General features: G+C 34.9%; 3 protein-coding genes across 6 annotated transcripts; all 3 read left to right on the plus strand.

Moving 5' to 3' along the window:
- Window positions 1–2,729: 2,729 nt before the first annotated feature.
- Window positions 2,730–3,702, plus strand: LOC111411957 (ATP synthase delta chain, chloroplastic). Its single transcript, XM_023042658.1, has one exon. It carries the CDS (start codon window positions 2,866–2,868, stop codon window positions 3,592–3,594), a length of 729 nt encoding a protein of 242 aa, XP_022898426.1. The 5' UTR covers window positions 2,730–2,865; the 3' UTR covers window positions 3,595–3,702.
- Window positions 3,703–3,790: 88 nt separating this feature from the next.
- Window positions 3,791–7,994, plus strand: LOC111411956 (pentatricopeptide repeat-containing protein At5g16420, mitochondrial). Of its 3 annotated transcripts, XM_023042656.1 has the most exons (3): window positions 3,791–6,582; window positions 7,543–7,585; window positions 7,687–7,994. In XM_023042656.1, the coding sequence occupies exon 1, from the start codon at window positions 4,306–4,308 to the stop codon at window positions 5,962–5,964; it is 1,659 nt and encodes a 552-aa protein (XP_022898424.1). In that variant the 5' UTR covers window positions 3,791–4,305; the 3' UTR covers window positions 5,965–6,582; window positions 7,543–7,585; window positions 7,687–7,994. The 3 variants fall into 3 exon arrangements, with proteins under 3 accessions (XP_022898424.1, XP_022898423.1, XP_022898425.1); XM_023042655.1 differs by having other exon boundaries at window positions 7,543–7,994; XM_023042657.1 differs by lacking the exon at window positions 7,543–7,585 and having other exon boundaries at window positions 7,687–7,993.
- A 1,725-nt stretch (window positions 7,995–9,719) lies between these two features.
- LOC111411958 (U-box domain-containing protein 43-like) lies at window positions 9,720–18,339 on the plus strand. 2 transcript variants are annotated; one of them, XM_023042660.1, is made up of 5 exons: window positions 9,720–10,056; window positions 10,511–11,834; window positions 12,277–12,580; window positions 13,774–14,261; window positions 16,873–18,339. In XM_023042660.1, exons 2-5 carry the CDS (start codon window positions 10,599–10,601, stop codon window positions 17,863–17,865), a joined length of 3,021 nt encoding a protein of 1,006 aa, XP_022898428.1. In that variant the 5' UTR covers window positions 9,720–10,056; window positions 10,511–10,598; the 3' UTR covers window positions 17,866–18,339. The 2 variants fall into 2 exon arrangements, with proteins under 2 accessions (XP_022898428.1, XP_022898427.1); XM_023042659.1 differs by having other exon boundaries at window positions 9,720–11,834.
- The last annotated feature ends 1,852 nt before the right edge of the window (window positions 18,340–20,191 follow it).

Genomic DNA, 20,191 nt, shown 5'->3' on the forward strand with positions numbered 1-20,191 from the left:
GTACACAAGTTACTCGTATACCCTTCGGCTCTACAAGTACTCCTCCCACTAATTTAGGAGATGACGACGTTGAAATTTTAAATCTATTTGAAGGTATGAACTTATATAGATATGGTCAAATTGGAAATGCATATGATTCCTCCAGTCATAGTAGTTTGTCTTCTACTGCATGTACTAGTCAAAATGCGTTGCTTGCTGAATTACTTGATTACTTTAATCATAATTGGCTTAGTAACAATGCATTAAGGAAAAATTCAGAAGAAGTAGTTGACTTCTGGCGAAAGTATGAACGCCGATTGCCCATAGTTTCTGCAATGGCAAAGATCTACTAACACCTCCGGTTAGCACTGTAGCTTCGGAATCTACTTTTACTGCAGGGTCTAGAGTTCTCTCTGATGTTAGGAATCGACTAAAAGAAAATATTTTGGAAGCATTAATGTGCGTGAAGGACTGGCAAGACGCTCATTTTCGACTGCAAAATAAATATGTCGAAATTGCATGTAGTCAAGTAAGTGATATTTAGTTTAATCATATTTATGACGAATTTTTATTTTAATACCTTTATAATTTTTAAAAAAAAATTGTACACGTAGCAAATTGTTCGTGTACAATTTTTAACTCCGCCTACTCGAAATAAGACTATTGAAGTAGCCGGTCCCAAACCAGGATAAAGGAGGAGGGTTTATATTTTATTATTTTTATTATTTTAAAAAGGAAAAATATTTTGAAAAATCATTTTACAATTTCTCATATCATATTTAATTTTATCATTTATAAAATAATGATTTTCAATCAATATGTTTTCTTCAAAATAAACTTGAAAATTAAAATATATTAACTAAAAATTATTTATAACTTATAAGAAAAAAATTAAATTATAATTAAAAAAAACTTATAAGTTATAAGTAAGTATTATTTATAAGATAAAATCATAAAAAAACTACATTATAATTAAAATTACTTATAAATTATAACTTATAAGTTATTAGTAAAACATATTTTATCTAAATAAATTGTTTACAAAATAAAAATACTTATAAGATAAAAATTTATTAAAATTGTATTTTTTAAAAAATACAATTTTGATAAATTTTTATCTTATAAGTATTTTTATTTTGTAAACAATTTATTTAGATAAAATATGTTTTACTAATAACTTATAAGTTATTAGTAAAACATATTTTATCTAAATAAATTGTTTACAAAATAAAAATACTTATAAGATAAAAATTTATTAAAATTGTATTTTTTAAAAAATATTTAGAAAGAAAACGTGTATAAAAATTAAAAAAGAAGCTCACGGGCCGAGCTCACGAGCCGAGCTCGTATGGTAACGAGCCGAGCCGACTCGACTCGGCTCATTAACATCGCTAAGCATATTCAAGAAAATAAACCTAGGTAAGCCTTTTTCTGTTCAATATTAATGTGTGCACTTGTTTATGTGACTTGGTTATGAAAGGTAACAAGGATCTATGAATATTGAAATTTATTTGCGTATTAGCATATAAACAGTAGGTTTTTTACGTGGAAGTGTTTGATCCTTATGTATGGGTTCAAGAAAGTGACGATTGAATGTTTTGGACAATGATTTGTTGTAACTTATGTAGCAAACTCATAGAGGTTTTTCTTTCGGCGATCGAAGTTCTACGGCTTTGAATACTGGAAGCGGTTAACTTGAAATTTTGATTGAGGTTCTATTAATTTGTTTCGATTCTTATGAAATACTATAAATTACATCGAAGACAATGCTGTAAAAATTTCACCATTTTTTTTAATTATTAAACGAGTGTTTGTCACTTTTTTTAATTTTGTCACTTTTTAAGTGTTTATCACATTTTTGAGTCTGTTATTTTTTTTTTTAATTTTGTCACTTTTTGACTGTTTGTCACTTTTTTTTTGAATATGCGTAATTTTTTTTTTAATTTGTGTCACTTTTTTAAATTTCTGTCACTCTTTTTTTTTTTTTTTTTTTTTTTTTTTTTTTAATTTTTTTTAAATTTTTTTTCCTTTTTTTTTTTTTTTTTTTTTTTGAATTTTCGTCAGTTTTTGTAAATTTTTATCACTCTTTTTTTAGTATTTGTCATTTTTTTTCAATCATCCTTTTGAAATTTCTATCACTTTTTTTTTTTTAGCAACAAATATCATTTCTTAATAGAAGTGACATTTTATGCAACTTTTTAATAAAAAAGTGATACTAAATTTTTAGAAGTGACACCGTGAAAAGAAAAGTGACACAATTTTTATAAAAAAAGTGATACAATGTCACTTTTTAATTTTATACAATATTTTTTACTTCTAAAAAACTTTTCATATGATTTTTCAAAAGACTTTCAATTTTAAGGTTATTTTTATAAGTTGCCCTTAATCTTTTGTCCAAATTTTAATGGAAGAAAGGTCAAATATCGATCAACCTAACACAGAGAGATTTGTCATCTTAAATATCGCAATATAAGCTACATTAAGTCCATGTTTACTACAAATTATTCTAAAAATAATTTTTTTAAACTTATTTTTAACTGCACATAATCTCAACCATATGATACGGCCCTGATGGTTAATAGTTCGATTAACACTGTGCTGAAGTTGTAATAGTGAAGTCTTTCCAGTTCAATGACAAAATTCGACTCTTTTGGGGAAGGTAAAATTAATAAACAAAAACAGATTGGATTAATAACTACTAGATCTTTTATTTACCAACTAAAATATATATATAAAATAAAATTGGACATCCAGTGGCTGAGATACGAAAACCTATCCTCCTGCTATTCTTTTCTTGCAGCAATCTATTCTTCACCTCAAAGTGAATCCAAATAATTAATTTGTTTAGAGGCTTCTTCTCCTCAGCAGCTCAGCTTCTGTCTCTCCATGGATACCCTGTCAAGCCCCGTACCTTCCTTGAACATCTCCAGTTCACTTCATTCGACACCTCGTGAATTCTATCATTTCAAGAATCCCAAATCATCTCATCATCATTTTCTTCCTCCAAATCCCTATTTTTGTTATTCTGTTGCTAAACCTGCAAATTCCATCTCCACTAAAGCCACACTTTTAGGTACTTATCCATTCCTTTCTTCCTCTCAACACTCATCTCCCAAACAATCTCCATCAAGAACAGAAACAGCCCACCAGAAAGCCGCCAGCGGCTATGCGACGGCGCTTTTAGACGTGGCTCAGTGCAACAGCTCGCTTGAAGAGGTGGAGAGGGATGTAAAGAGGCTATTGAAATGGCTAAGTAATGAACAGATCCGAGTTGTATTGAATGACCCTTGTGTCGAAGAGAAAGAGAAGGGACGTGTAATGAAGGAGGTTGCAGAAAAGGGTAGGTTTCATAGGCATTTGGTGAAGTTGGTGAAGTTGCTGATAAAGAAAAATAAGGTGGGAATGGCGAGTGAAGTTTTGCAGGAGTTTGAGAGGATTTATGATGAGTTGAATGGGACTCAATTGGTATTTATTCCATCTGAAATGAAAAAGATGGAATTGAAGCACAAGGAAAATCTCCTTTTTGGGATTGCTAAGAGGGCTCAAAAGCTCAGTGGGGCTATCAAAGTGAAGGTGAAGCATTGCAGTTTTAGTAGCCTTCAAGAAAAAATTTAAGTTAAATTTCAATAAAATACACTACCTTCGATTGTATTTTCATATGATTTTGCTTGTAATTCAGATTAGTTAGATAATGAATCTGGTTATTGTAATAGAATAGTTTTAATAAGTTTCAATTCATAAGTTCTTTGGAATAAAAACAAATAATAATAAAAGAAAAGAAAAGAAAAGAAAAGAAAAGAAAGGAATATATGAATTCTGTTGACCTCCGAATTTGGTTGGGAACCAGACGCGTCAACAGATGCTGTCTCCACTCATCTCCAAGCACGTATTACACTACATATATCAACGAATTTCGTGCACACTTTATAGTGAATATTACTCAATATGGATGAGCTCTTCCAAGAAATATAATATCAGCAGCTGGCTAGTTTGTTAATATTGGGTATTTAACAAGCACGAATGCTGATATGCAGTCACATGGAGATTTCTTTGGCTTTATATTTGCCTCTTATACACAAAATCAACTGCTTATTTTTTGCAAAAATTGTGTTTGTAAAACCCAAATCAATCTTAAAGCAGATTTAGCAAAAAAAGAACACTTTTTTTCAACATTTTGGGCTTTTCCAGTCGTTTGGAACAGTGACTCCAATTTTTGCAGGCCCAAAATATCTTGAACGTGCAGAAGAATTCAGACCCATTTTTGAACGGACATCCACCGAAACCCTTCTAATTGTTCCTCGGTCTTTCTCCTGCGCCACCGCGACTATGTTATCCCGCTGGAGAATTCAATCCTATCGCTCCGTCTCCACGGCTAAACCCTCAATCCTCCACCTATTCGCCACAGCTGCTGCTGAAGATGACATCTTCAAATCCCACCACCACCTTTCCACCATAAAATCCAAATCCCAGCTCCTCCAATCCTACACTGTCACGCCCCCAATTAAGCCCTGGCCCCAAAAACTATCACACAAACGCCTCGTCTCTATTATCACCCGCCAACAAAACCTCGACCTTGCCCTCCAAATATTCAACCACGCCGGTAAATATCACCCCAATTTTCACCACAATTACGATACCTACCACTCCGTCATTCACAAACTCTCCCGCGCCCGTGCTTTTGAACCCGTAAATGCCCTTTTGAATGATCTCCTTCATTCCAATATCAAATGCGGGGAGAACTTATTCATCACATTGATCAGGAACTACGGAATTGCTAGTAAACCGAAAGAAGCCCTTAAAACCTTCATTCGTATCAAGGATTTTGGTGTACAAAGGTCAGTTCGATCCTTTAACACCCTTTTAAACTCGTTGGTTCAGAACAAGAAATACGATTCTGTTTACATATTGTTTAAGAATTGCCAGAGAAAGTTTGGCATCGTGCCTAATGTGTTTACTTGTAACATATTATTGAAGGCTCTGTGTAAAAGGGATGATATTGAGGGTGCTGTTAGGCTTATGGATGAAATACCAGCAATGGGAATGGTTCCCAATGTTGTCAGTTATACGACTATTTTAGGTGGGTATGTGACACGAGGTGATATGGTAGGGGCGAAGAGAGTGTTTGATGAGATTTTGGATAGAGGGTGGTTGCCTGATGCAACCACATACACAGTTTTGATGGATGGATTTTGTAAGCAAGGAAGGTTTGTTGAAGCAACGAAAGTGATGGATGAGATGGAGGAGAATGGGGTTGAGCCAAATGATGTTACTTATAGTGTCATGATTGAGGCTTTGTGTAAGGAAAAGAAGTCTGGGGAAGCTGTTAATTTGGTTAGTGATATGCTTGATAAACAGTATATACCAAGCTCAGCATTATGTTGTAGGGTGATTGATGTCTTGTGTGAGAAAGGGAAGGTTCAGGATGCGTGTGAGTTGTGGAAGAAGTTGTTGATAAAGAATTGTACTCCAGATAATGCAGTATCGAGCACTCTTATACATTGGCTTTGTAAGGAAGGGAAAGTTTGGGAAGCGCGGAAGTTGTTTGATGAGTTTGAGAGAAGTACAATACCTAGTTTGTTGACGTTTAATACTCTTATTGCCGGGATGTGCGAGAGAGGGGAGTTGTGTGAGGCAGGCAGGTTGTGGGATTATATGGTGGAGAAGAAATGCACCCCAAATGCTTTTACTTATAACATGATGATCAAGGGGTTTTGTAAGGTAGGTAATGCAAGGGAAGGGATTGAAGTCTTGGAGGAGATGTTGGATAAAGGCTTATTGCTGGACAAGTCCACTTATTCTATCTTAATTGAAGGGCTCTGCAATTCAAAATGTGAAGCAGAAGTTTGCAGGGTGCTTTCTGTGGCTGCTTCTAGTAATCAGAGAATTGATACTGATTCTTGGGGAATTCTATTGGCTAATATAGTTTCCAATGTTGATAAGGGAAGGGTTCTTTTAGAAAGAATATTGCTAGAGAATGCTATGTAGAGTTGTTTGAAGTGCTGTTAATATTGCTGTCATAGGTCCTTTCGTAGGATTGAGCAGAGATATTCAAAGGTCCTACTAGAGAATATAATCAACAATGCCCGTTTCATTGGAATTGCCTTTTCAAAGGAAGTGTCCATAGGAGAGTTGAGTATGGGAGAGAATAAGGTCAGTAGTAGAGCTGCAGCTCAGAGTTTACGTGGGTTCCTTGCTGAGCACGATAGCTCCACTCATTGGCTCGGGGCTGCTATTATGTTTTTGATACTTACAGGTTGCACAGGAGCATCTAGGAATAAGATCAGAAGTGAAACTTAATATGTCTTGAACATTTATCAAACTAACTGAAAATCAAGTTCCGCAAATTCTGCTGCCTCTGTGGTTAAGAAAGGATATGAATATGCACTCTGCATCCAAGGCTGCAGAATTCGTAAATTTGGCCCAAACTTGGGGTTCTTAAGCTGAACATGTACTATAGAATTAAGATGATAGGTGTTGCAAATCCACATCTACAGTGTAAAGATGATAAGGTCTAGTGAGGACCGTTCTTTCCTGACTCACATTGCCTTCTACTACGGTTCTGAGCTGTGTCAGCCTTTGAGAGGTTGTAACAAATCTTCTCAGGTCAGTGTAAAATTTACTGCTACCTTAGTAAACTATTCCCTGAATTATTTCTAGATATGATGCTGCCTGTATCTGACTATATTAGAATAAGCACAAAAATCTTGCAGTTACCGGGTTTCATATCTATAGTGTAATGTAAGTGAAATATGAAAAAGGTATTTCTATTTTCATTATGGCCTTAAATTCTTAATTCTGATGCAATAAACTAAATGAAAACTATGTTCAGACATATCAGACTACACTGAAATCTGTTCTCAGGCACTTTGGATTTGAGTACAAGGCGATGAACTAAATCTGATTTGTGAATCTCAAATGCTTATAGACGTTTTTTATGGTGTCATCTGAGACTTTCTGTTACATTCTTGCCTCTTCATCCTTGTGATTTTCAGTACTTGCACAGTTGCATGGTATGAAGTAAGAGTGTTGATTTTATGCTTTTCTTCTTTATATATTTGATTGAATAACATTGACTTCTTTCTTATTCGAAAAATGGTAATACAGCTAGTACATTTTTTTTTTGGGGACCACATTGGACCAAAAATGATTTATTGCATTTGCATTCATGTCACTTGATTTCTTCTAATTTGTTATGTTGGTGTTTGAGAATATTATTGTTTGACAGTTTCTTATGGATTTGCTTAAGCCTCTTAATTTAACAAACGGATTTCTTACCTGTGGTATGATTTTGGAGTTGTTTCACTGGTTCTTGGTGGATGCGTGATCCTTTTTTTTTAGGTTTTTCATTTTTGTTCGAGTTCGAGCATGAGCTTCTGGACACCGAGTATGCATATCTGTATATTTTCCTATTTCTTGCAGTTTTCTTCTTTTTCATTTTCCTGAGTTATGATGCGAAGTGGAAAATGTGACGTTTTCAGGTTCATTTCATGGTAGTTTTTGCTTGTTTTGTGATGATTTGTATTTTAATTTTGCTGTCCGATCTTTGATTGAAAATGGGAGCAGATTAACACTATAGTGCGGTCAGTAGATCTTGTCCAAGTTGTTGGTAAGGCATGTCTCTATGCTTTTATCGAATTATATTTCACTTCCCGATGGATTAAAATTTGACTCCAAATCTTTTTAATAAAATTTGGCCTGTGCGTTTAGGGAGTTCATATTCCTCAAAATGGAGTTTCAAATATATGTAAGGAGAGGTGGTTTAGGGGCCATTGAAGGCATTAACAAATGTTCAGGGAGGTAGGCAAAAGCTAATGAAATCCAATGGAGATAAAAGATGCACAGAACTGATACGAGGTACCATATCCACAACTGTCCAGAATATAAATTCTTAACAGATAAGCAATTACCACAAGATTCATTGTGATTATGCCACTTGGAATTTGTAGATAGGCTGCCGCAGTGAAAAAATTTCTTGATTATTTATAAACGTAGTGTGTGTATATATATATATAATAATAATTTTTTTTGGGCCCTCTAGCCTTGGACGTTTGCCTACTTAGTCTATCGTCAAGGTCGACACTAATGAGATCTGTTGATAGGCTGTCATATGTCGGCCAGCAGGCTCTAAACTGATTTGGAAAGCATTAGCATGTTGCTCTAGACATTAAATTGTTTCAAAGTTGGTTGTATATGTTTCGAGTTCTCTCAGAGCCACTGAGGTGAGTACTCGACTGTAAATTTCAGGGTCTCGTGGGATTAGTCGAGGTGCGCGTAAGTTGGCTCGGACACACATTGTCATTAAAAAAAAAAAAAGTTGGTTATATATGTTTACTTTTTCTTTCTACAGTACTGGCTTGCCTGTTCATGAAAATTACACCATATATTAGTTGATACGTTTCCAAAGTTGACATGGGGGATAGTCCAGTCCACTCATGTCTTACTACAGTGTACGCGTTTCTTGTACCCCAGAAAACAACATTCTACGTACAGGTACAGCATGATGTTCAACGATGAACGAGTATTGTCAAACCAAAAGCAAGCTTGAATTGAATTATAGGAATCAAAAAGTGATGTCCCAATCTAGTTGTTATGGTCTTTTGAAGTTAATCCAAAGAAAAATGCGACTTTTGATTACGTCTCTATCTCGAATCATATTACATTATTTTATTGTGTGGGAAAAAAAAACTATAGTTCATTATTGACCATAGTAATTCAGAGGACTGAATAGAAATGCGCCAATGAATCAAACTCAAGTGAAATTATTGTCAAATTTGATTGGAAACGAATCAAAAAATTAAATTCATGTGAAATTTTTGTCAAATTTGATTGAAAATGCGTCAATAAACTATACTCAAGTGAAATTTTAGTCAAATTTGATTGAAAACGCAACAAAAAACAAAATTCAAGTGATATTTTAGTCAAATTTGACTGGGAAGGCGCCATTGAACTAAACCCAAGTGAATTTTTTGTCAAATTTGAATGGTAAATGAATTCTAATGGTTTCTTGAACTTTGTTATTGGTCTTCTGTTTAATGATTCTTGTAAATTGATAGGAAACGTTGTTAAATGAAATAGAAGAAACCATGCCCTCATTTCTTTCACGTCTGTCACGTGAATGCTGGATCAATGCATAAAAAAACTGTTTCACGCTCCTTGCCATGTTAAAAAAAATAAAAATCGAAAAGTCGATCAAACCAATCAAATCGAATCAATTCGAGATGGTTTGGATCGATTTAATACAGATAAAATTCATTGGGAAAAAAAAGAAGAAAAATAAAAATAAATAAATCGAAAAGTCGACCAAACCAATCAAATTGAACCAACTCGAGATGGTTCGGATCGATTTAATACAGATAATTGATTTGATTTGGTTTTCTTGCAAACAAAATCATGGTGGGTCGGTTTGGCGATTTAAAGTCTCAAATAATTGATTAATCGAACCAATCCAGTTATATGTTTGCCCCTTTTTTTTTTTTTTTTTTTTTTTTTTTTTAAAAAAAAAAAAAAAAAAAAAAAAAAAAAAAAAAAAAAAAAAAAAAAAAAAAAAAAAAAAAAAAAATTTTTTTTTTTTTTTTTTTNNNTTTTTGTTTTTTTTACTATTTAAAAAATAAGAAAATGTATTTATTAGATTTTTCAAAGACGATATCGAGAAAAAATAAATTATGAACGGTGGAGCTTGATATTATTATTATTATTAAAATAAAGCAAGCATGTGGACGATAGCTTTTGTTGGGTCCTGATTAGCGTCAAGACTGAACGAAACGAGTATACACGGTTTCATGGTCTGTCTCTGTGACTTTTCTTCATGCAAGACGGACCAGACTAGAAAGATTAGACATCTTTGTGTTGAACTACATAGGCGGCCTTCCAATTCTTATATTTTTTTGCTTCTTCCAATTCTCTCTGGTGAACTACATCATTTTTTTTCTTGATATTTTCTTTGAAAATTTGCACAAATCTAGTCTTGAGCGAATGTTTCTTTCCTCAACGTTCCTTGTTTCCACCTTGGCAGTCATGATTGATCATTTTCAACTCACAGCTTCATTGGGAAAGATTTCCAGTGTTGTGGGTGCCCAGGTCAGCTCTTATTATTTATGTTGACTTTTTTGGTCGTCGTGGTGAAGAAGATGAGAAGAATAGTTCCATTCTTTGCGTTTTTCATTATATGGAATTTTGATTTTTATTAGCATAATCATATATAATTTCTTCTTTGGTCATCGCCTTCTCTTAAGAATTCATCGACCCCTTTGGTTGATGGGAAAAGCCGAGAATTATGCATCCTTATCTTTTAATCTTTTGTTTTTTTATTGACACACGCACACAAAATTCGTGACTTAATGAGCTTAATCAATTTCTTGTCTTGTTGATCGATTATTTAAAATTCAGACATACTGAAATAGAGATTTTTATTTTTTTTGGGTCATAGAAAATTTTAATTATATATGAAACTGGAGTCCTGATTTTATTTTCTGATTGCCATTTTTCTCATGTCATGTGGTTTTTGGGTATCTTCCTTATGTGAGGTATATAGTAAATGGGATTGAGCATCTTCTTCAGCTGAGTTGTGTGCTGGGATTGGTGACGATACTGGTCGACAAAAGTCATTAGCTGGTAAGGAAATGGTAATGGATGTTATAACTAATCCGTCTCTTGGTCCGATAATGGAACTCCTTCCTCAAACTATAGAGGCCATCATTGAAGTATCAATTACTTCCAAAAATGTCCTCATTAAGGAGAAGAGTTTTCAAGAACTCTCATCTTACCTAGATCGCATCATTCCTCTCTTACGGGAGTTGAATGGGAAGGACATTAGTGATTCAAAAGGCTTGGAAAACTTTGTGGAGATTCTTTACCGGGAGACGAAGGTTGCTAAACAGCTTATTGGGGATTGCAGGGAGAGAAACAGATTTTATCTTTTTGTGAATTCCAGGTCAATTGCTAAGCGCATAGAAGACATTACCAAAGAGATTACCCATGCAATGAGTTGCATTCCTTTGGCTTCTATAGATATTTCAGTGGCGACCAGAGAAGATATTGACCAGCTAGTTAATAACATGAGAAATGCTGAGTTTAGGGCTGCCCTTGCGGAAGAAGAGATTTTGGGAAAAATCGAATCAGGAATACAGGAAAGGAATGTTGATCGCTCCTATGCCAATAATTTGCTTGTCTCTATTGCAAAGGCTGTTGGAGTTCCAACTGATCGAGCAGCATTGAAAAAGGAGTTTGAAGAGTTTAAGAGCGAAATAGAAAATTTACGGTTGAGGAAAGACAAGGCTGAAGCCATACAGATGGATCAAATTATTGCTTTGTTGGAAAGGGCAGAAGTAGCATCGTCTCTGGAGGAAAGAGAAAAGAGGTATTTAATGAAGAGAGCATCTTTAGGTAATCAGCCTTTAGAACCTCTCCAGTCCTTCTACTGCCCAATCACTAAAGAGGTAATGGTTGATCCTGTGGAAACTCCTTCAGGACATACATATGAGAGGAGCGCCATAGAGAAGTGGTTGGAAGAGCAAGATGGTCACTTGTGTCCCATGACCTTGACTCCACTAGATACTTCAATGCTGAGGCCTAACAAAACACTAAGGCAATCTATTGAAGAATGGAAGGACAGAAACACTATGATCATTCTAACTTCCTTGAAATCTAGACTATCATCTGGAGAGGATGAGGAAGTGCTTCAATGCCTAGAACAGCTGCAAGATCTTTGTGAACAAAGAGAAATGCACCGAGAATGGATTGTATTGGAGAATTACATACCGTGTCTTACTAAGCTTCTTCGTGCTAAAAATGGAGATATCAGAAAGCGTGCTCTTGTCATCCTTTGCTTGCTGGGAAAGGATAATGATGATGCCAAGGTACTTCTTTTGTTCATTACAATCTAGCGAATTGATGCTTCTTTGTGGTCTGAAGTCCTATGTAGATAACTTGCAAACAAATTGTATGCTGGGAAATAATATTTGGTCATTTGTGAAATTCTACTGAAATGAATTGAGCAAATAATAAATTTCAGATTCTTTTCAATTCATTTTCCAGCCTTGGTGAGCCCAAATAAGTATGGGTGAAGGCTTTGTTAAGTTGGGTTGAGTGCTGCTAGCAACTGATATTTTATTCAGATGAAGTCGTTGAACTTGTGGAAGATTATTGTAACATATGCCTAATTAATATTGGGTTTTACCGATACTTCTGTTTTATTAGTACATTTATTTTTTATTATGAAAAAACTCCTTTCAGTTCAAGAACAGTAGGTCATCTATGAGTGTTTTTTTAATACTTGTCCTAAGATGATACATTTTACAGGAAAGAATTGCTAGAGTTCGCAATGGCATGGAATTAATTGCTAAGTCTCTTGGACGTCGCATTGGGGAAGGAAAATTAGCAGCTGCATTACTTTTGGAACTCTCAAAATGTGAATCAGTCCGTAAATGCATCGGAAATGTCCAGGGCTGCATACTTCTTCTGGTCACCATGTTAAGCGGTGATGACAATCAAGCTGCCAGATATGCAAAAAACATTTTGGACAATCTTTCATTCTCAGATGACAATGTTATCCTCATGGCAAAGAATAATTATTTTAAATACCTCCTGCAGCGTCTTTCTTCAGGTTCAGTCCTTTGACCGTTGAAACTTAACTACTGTCTCTATGTTTTCTAGGTCTTACCCTTCACAGGAACATCAGAAATTTGTAGATAGCTATGTTACTTTGAAATGCAACAACCTTAATCAGAGTTTACCTGGAAACTTGTTGGCAAGTTTGAGATTTCAAAAACTTAATCAGAATAATAGCTTTGGCACGCTAAGAGATCATTTCCAAGAATGGATATTAAGAATAAGATCAATTGTTCAGGTTCATTTTTAAAAAGCTTGTGGGGTTCTCAACTGTTGGGCTCAAATACAAAGTCCTCCCTTATATTAATAATTCTTCTAGTTCAGAATTGGTAGTCAGCATTATTGGGGAATGTTAGTGATCATGATCGCTCAATATTCCAACAAATAACATCTCCCTATCTATTAACTGCATTGTCAGCGCACATCCAGTTTTAGAGCTTAATATGGAGAATCTGCACTGGAGAATCAGATGCACAACATGAGATGATTCACATTGGAGTTGGTTTTAATTTCTATATGAGAGTCTTAAGTATTTTTTTCATAGTTTCTTTTATGTTGCTTAATTTTCAAGATCTAGTCACTCAATAGTCTTTAAATACTATGGATTAAAAATAAAAATAAAATGTAAATAAGGCATACCCAAGTAGCTAGAGACTCGAAGTTAGGCGAGTTTTTTCACCTCAATATAAAAGCACAGTTCTTCCTGCATGTAGTCGTTGTTAATATTTAATGTATAACATTTCTTGAATCCATCTATGTACCTCATTTTATCTTTTTCCAGAAGTTTCCAATGACCTTGAGAATTTTTTTGAGCCATAAAAAATTGACCCCATATGCAAAAGTCACCTAAATATTATTTGAATACTACCACGATCAACTAAATTGTTAATAGATATTTTTAGTTCAAGATTAGTTTATGAAAAAGAAATGACAGAATATGTAATTTTTATGAATGCTAAAGTTGAAGATTAGTTTATGAAAAAGAAAATGACAGAATATTTAATTTTTATGAATGCTAAAGTTAACCAATTATCTTGTCTGAAATTCATGTTTGGGGATTTGAATTTGGATATTTAGGTAGAAAATGTATGCAAGCTCTCACTATTAGTTAGCGCTACACCTTGCTATTTTAGTCTATGCCCATTGGCAGTATAAAACCTGGAAAGTTCAAACATTTTTTCCGTTCAGGACATGAGGATGTGCAGATCAGAATGGCAAAAACTTTGGGAGAGATGGAATTAACCGATCATAATAAATCATCTCTGGTTGAAGAGGGTGTCATAGATTTACTTCTTGTCTTGATCTCACATGATAACGTTGAAATGAGTATAGTAGCAATTGGAGCCCTGCTGAACCTGTCAACATTACGAAAGAATAGCCAGGAGATGATAAGAAAAGGTGTTATGCGTCCGTTGCTTGACATTCTCTTCAATCACAAATCATCTCAAAGTTTGAGGGAACTTGTAGCTGCTGTTCTTGTGAAGCTCTCACAGTCAACGACAGTTCAACATCCGGGAGAATCACAGGTTTTGATGTTGGAATCCGATGAGGACATATATAAACTATTTTCGTTAATTAACTTAACAGGACCAGCTGTGCAGGAAAATATTCTCCAGGCATTATATGCCCTGTGCCTATCTACTTCTGGTATTACTGTCAGGGAAAAACTGAGACAGGTAAAAACTCCGTTTTTGCTCTTGCATAATCAACTGCATGCTTTTAAAAATCAAGAAAGAATGTGTTGGTGTGCAATTTAGGATTTGTAGAGCATTGACGCTGTGTGGTTAAATTGCCTTTCTTTCTCAGATGAACTATGACGATAGCCACTGTTTTTATTTTGCAGTCTTTACAATGGGTGAATATGGGATTTAGTTCAAGTAAAAATTACCTTTCCTGAGTGTCTGAACACGGTTAAGGACTTGGCTTATTTATTATAGTCCATTTAGCTGACTTGATCCCTATAAGAAGAGATGGTAAAGAGGTAGTTAGGAGCGATTCTTCTCACTGAGAGGGAGAATTGGGATGAATTATGGATTTTCCTGAGATAGTGTGAGACATCCTCGTAATTACCCATTCTCTTGTGGATTTATTAGTATTTACCTGTGGATGCGGGCTTATTTGAGATGAACCACGCCAGTTTGGGTGTGCTTTACTTCTATGTTCTCTGTATATTCTACTAGTTTCTCTTGTACTATGTCGTAATAGCATGCCACCATAAATATATTAACTACTATATAACAACAAAAGGAATTTTAAGGGACACCTAGAGTGGTTGAAAAGAGGTCTTAAAATGAAGAATATTATGGGATTTGTCTTCTCCAGAATTGGTGCATTAGACTATTATAAAAGCATGTCGGGAATTCCTCCTCCCAAGAGTTGGTACAAGACATCCTTTGTGGAATGGAATTTCTAACCTAACTTCAACCTTGTATAAATTCACTCACATCCATCTCAACCATTGATTTTGAACAAACTTTGTTGTGCCATAGAATCATTTGGCACAATGTTTTGGTCCTCGTGGAGGAAAAAATAGCTTACACCATCAAGTCTCAAGCCATTCATGTATTTGAGTTTTTCTCTTATATACCTTCAAAGCATACACGACCCTACCAAATCTCCCCCTTGAAATTGCTAGCTCAGAATATAATTTTGCCTTGAGCGTGGGTTTCTCTCTTTAAGACAGATCAACAATCTTTGAACCTCTTTTAAGAAGAGTGAAGATCACAGTGCACTTTACAACACAAGTGGCTTCAGCAACCGCTACTGAGCCAGTTTGGAGAATAACAACCTATGGAGTGGGCTAAAAGTCAAACTTAGTACTCAAACAAACTCTAAGCAGCAAGAGAGTAAGCACTAAGGAGAGCGTGCATCAAGTTCTTGGAGTAATCTAGGACAATGTCTTTAAACCAGAGCCTAATGGCTGCTTCAACCATGTACTGGACCAAAATCCAGTTTGCTTATAAGATAATAAACGTTAACAAAAGAACTGGTAAAAAATCCATCACTTGGTCAGTTCCATCATAAACTGGCTGAAAAGGCTGCGGTTTCCCCTTTTTTTGGGTTCTCCTAATAAGAAAAATGATTCAAACTCCCAAGAATTATGACTGGGAACATAGGCTCACCCAAGGCTGCCGATTTTCCTACTCAATGGGCTTCTCCTTTTATAGCTATTTCCTCTCTCATCTCAATTCTTTAATTTCAACCTTGGACTTCATGAAACCCCAATTAACACTTACTGCTTTTTTTAGTCTTCTATCACCAATTTCTATATCAAGTAGTTGTAGAAAGGTACTCTTTTTTGTTGGTTGAAACATTTTAATTTTAATCAAACTTATCATTTGGATAAGTTGGTGTTAATTTTTGAGATGTGCAAATTTACAGATATTAACAAACATGAATCTGTATTTGCTTTGAATTGGTGACGTAAAATTCAACCACATATTGTTAACATTTTTTCGTAGTAATAAATAAATATTATTTATTTTGACTTCCAGTTTGACCCGGTCGATCCTTTTGACCCTTGACCCCGTTTCGTTCAATGCCCAGGCCATTTTTTAAAATACTGGTCTAGGACGAGCAACTTTTGCCTAATTCAAATCTGTTGAGGAGTGAATGATGAACTGCAATGGCATAATAAGAACTTGAGATCCTACTTCACGGAAAACCTTAAGCCAATTAGGTGTATTTCCTACTTTTACATATTAGTGCTTCACTGTTTCTTTTGATTTTCCACCCATTCAGCATGATCAAATCATAAAATTTGTCATTTCGTTTAACGGAAGGATGCTTTTCATGGGAATCAGGGCCCATTCCTTGGCCTAATGGTCACCAAAAGTTCGTCTCTGGAATCTACTGTTACAAGTTCCAAAGATTTGATCCATATCAAATCCACCCTTTAACTACTTTTGTTTAAGTGGATTAAAGTATATAAGTTTCTGTTCATTTGTCAGTGTACATTGACAAACTTACTCTTTAGACCAATCACCATAAAAGTTGCATTTGAATTGAACATTAATAATTGCAGTATTTGACTAAGAGACTATAAAACTTGTTTTGTTATATGTTGATGAATAACCATATGGGAAATTGGTAAATTCTTAATCTGCTTAGCTTTAATGCAAATTAGAGTCTATAAACAGTTTACTCACTGTGTGCAAGTCATCCAAAGAATTTTCTTCCGACAAACTTGATATATAAGTCACTCTTTCCTATTGTCTTCAAGTTTATGCCATCGATTGGATGCAATCATGTTAATGCTGACTTTTTGCTACTTGATTGTCTTCGCAGTACTCAGCCGTGCAAGTGTTGGTTCGATTATGTGAGCTTGATGATCTGAGTTTACGGGCAAATGCTGTTAAGCTGTTATATTGCGTGACTGAAAATAATGATGGCACTGCAATCTTGGAGCATGTGGAACGGTCATCAATTGAGGTATTACTCAATGTCATGAGGACTTCTAAAGACGAGGAAGAAATTGCTTATGCAATGGGCATTATTGCTCACCTTCCTGATCCCACACAAATCTCTGGGTGGCTGTTGGAATCAGGTGGTGGTCCTATAATTTTTAGTTTTCTTCCTGATGACAAGAATAGCTGTCACCAAAGAAGTCAGTTGATCGAGAATGCTGTTGGAGCTATATGTCATTTAACTGTTCCAACGAACCTGCAATCACAGAAGAAAGTAGCTGAAGCTGGGATCATTCCAGTGTTGGTGCAGTTGTTAGAGGTGGGGACCAGTCTGACAAGAAGACAAGCTGCAATTTCTCTTGGTCAGCTTTCAGTGAGTTCTCCTACGCTGAGTAGGCGAATCCCAAGGCATCAGGGTTTTTGGTGCTTCTCCGCTATACCAGAGGCAGGTTGCCCCGTTCATGGAGGAATTTGTACTGTAGAATCCTCATTTTGTCTACTAGAGGCTGGTGCCGTCGTACCTCTCGTAGGAGTTCTAGGACAGCCAGAACCTGGAGCCTGTGAAGCTGCTTTAGATGCGCTTCTGACTTTAATTGATGGTGAAAGGCTGCAATGTGGTAGCAAGGTGCTTGTTGAAGCAAACGCTCTACCTGTGATGATAAAATTAATTAGCGGTCCTCCAAGGTTACAGGAGAAGGTTTTAAGTTCTTTAGAAAGGATTTTTCGACTGGTGGAAATCAAACAAAAGTATGGACCCTCAGCTCAAATGTCTTTGATCGACTTGACACAAAGGGGAAACAACAGCTTGAGACCTTTAGCTGCCAGGATACTTGCTCAGCTAAATGTGCTGCATGATCAGTCGTCATACTTTTAAGTGGAGAATTATCATTGGGCGTCTGACTTGTTAGACTGGATAAAGGGTTGGCGACACTAATCCCATTCTCACTTCTGAAAGAACTGTCGTCTAGTATCAATTGATATCTATTCTCAGGCATCAAAATTTCATTTCTTTAGTACTGAGGTTGTCGTCCCACTTATCTGTAAATACGACAGGTGCATTTTTATACTTGGATCAGTAGCCCATTGTGGGGTTTTACTATTGTGACAGGGCCGTGATAGGCCCTGTGGCAGGCACCAATAGGCCGACGCCCCCTCCAATATTTGGTGCACTGTTACGGCCCCTGTTAGAGTATCAAAACCCCCCATTGTGCATTCTTTTCAGTTGATAGGATCCTGATTGTTTTGTTATTGGCAGTAAATTATTATAACAAGCTGTTGCTGATAGACCTTGATAAGTGTATTTTACACTTATTTGGGATCTAAAATATAGACATTTCTTAGTTCTTTTAATGAAATTTAGTCTAATTTAATATATAATGTGTTATTAGGTGAAACTCGATGAATGAACATGGAATTGAAAGAAGCGGAAAATCGGTGAAAAGTGGCAAGATCCAAAATTTGGGAACTATAAGTGTAAATAATTAAAACTTATGTCGGACCTCAAAATGAAGATTCGAGAATAATAGGGGTTAATTGGGTGCAATTAGAAGTCAAATGAATGAAATATGATCAAAATATTTTCACAAATCAATTTTCAACTGTATAACGATGTTCTAGATTTTTCGTCAAATAATGAAATCTATTTTTGGCTTAGTAAACGTTCAAATTGGAAAATAGCTATTTCTAGTAGAATTGTATTGCTTTGAGTTATTCTTACAACCCAATTTGAATTGCCTTAATGATATTGGGAGAGAAATTTATTATAAAGATACTTAAGAAAGTGCAATGAAGATTTTCACCTGCTAGCGGTGGTGCCACAAAATCCCACCATATTGAGCCGTGACGCCATTCTTATGGCGTCGAGGTGTTGATGGATGTATCTAGAGCTTGTTTTTAGTCCGTTTTGAAATCCATAAAATCCCTACGTTCGATACAAACGTGTGGAGGAGTATAAATACAACTTATTAGCACTTTCATGGGGATTCCACACGTTGAAAGATAGAGAATATAATTAGAGATTGAAAAGTGCAATTCAAAGGAGAATTTTTTTTTCAAGAAATTCAAGTTTTGAAGCAATGATTGGAAGAGGAAAAAGATCTTGATACAAGATTAATCTCTTTTCTACATGTGCAATGAAGATTTTCACCTGATAGCGGTGGTGCCACAAAATCCCACCATATTGAGCCGCGGCGCCATTCTTATGGCTCGAGGTGTTGATGGATGTATCTAGAGCTCGTTTTTAGTCCGTTTTGAAATCCATAAAAACCCTACGTTCGATACAAGCGTGTGGAGTATAAATACAACTTATTAGCACTTTCATGGGGATTCCACACGTTGAAAGATAGAGAATACAATTAGAGATTGAAAAACGCAATTCAAAGGAGATTTTTTTTTTCAAGAAATTCAAGTTTTGAAGCAATGATTGGAAGAGGAAAAAGATCTTGATACAAGATTAATCTCTTTTCTACATCTTTATTCAAAATTCGGTGATATATTCAATGACAACTTCTTATTTTTCCTTTTTCACTGTGTAGCTAAATTTCATATTAGGATGAACAATGTAATCTACTTGGAATTCTTTATTTCTTTTATTCAAGAATCATATTCTTTTATTTTACATGGGTTGATTTTGCTATTAGTTTAATGTGTTGAATTACTTATCACTAATTTGATAATTTTTGTGATTTTTTACGAATCGAGAGGTGAGTTTGAGATGTAGATCATATAGTAATATTCGATAAATTAGTATAATTTGTAGAGATACCTATACTAATTATTACGGTCAATATATGAATTCTTAGAATTAATAATTCGTTTAACTAAAGTTGATTCGTATAGAGACATGTGATTGAATTAGTTAAATAAGTTTAATGAGACCTTGAAAGGGGTAAATCAAATACAATAGAAGAATTCGATTGAACACTGCGTTAGACATTTGAATGCTGAATTGAGACTTAAAGGTGATCAAAGTTAAAATTATTCTATCATAATATTCGTTCATTATTTAAATTCTAAATCAATCTTTTTGTGCATCTATGTATTTTTAAGTAGCTAGATTAAAAATCACAATGAACTACTATTCTTATTTATCTCCATCAAATATAAGTTAGAAATTGTAAATTAAGCATTAAAGTCTAGTCCTCGTGAGAATGACAATCCTAACTTAAAGATCAACTATATTACTTGTTACGATATCGTAC

Source organism: Olea europaea, chromosome 16 (assembly GCF_002742605.1).
Source record: "Olea europaea var. sylvestris chromosome 16, O_europaea_v1, whole genome shotgun sequence".
In the NCBI taxonomy this organism is placed as follows: Eukaryota; Viridiplantae; Streptophyta; class Magnoliopsida; order Lamiales; family Oleaceae; genus Olea; species Olea europaea.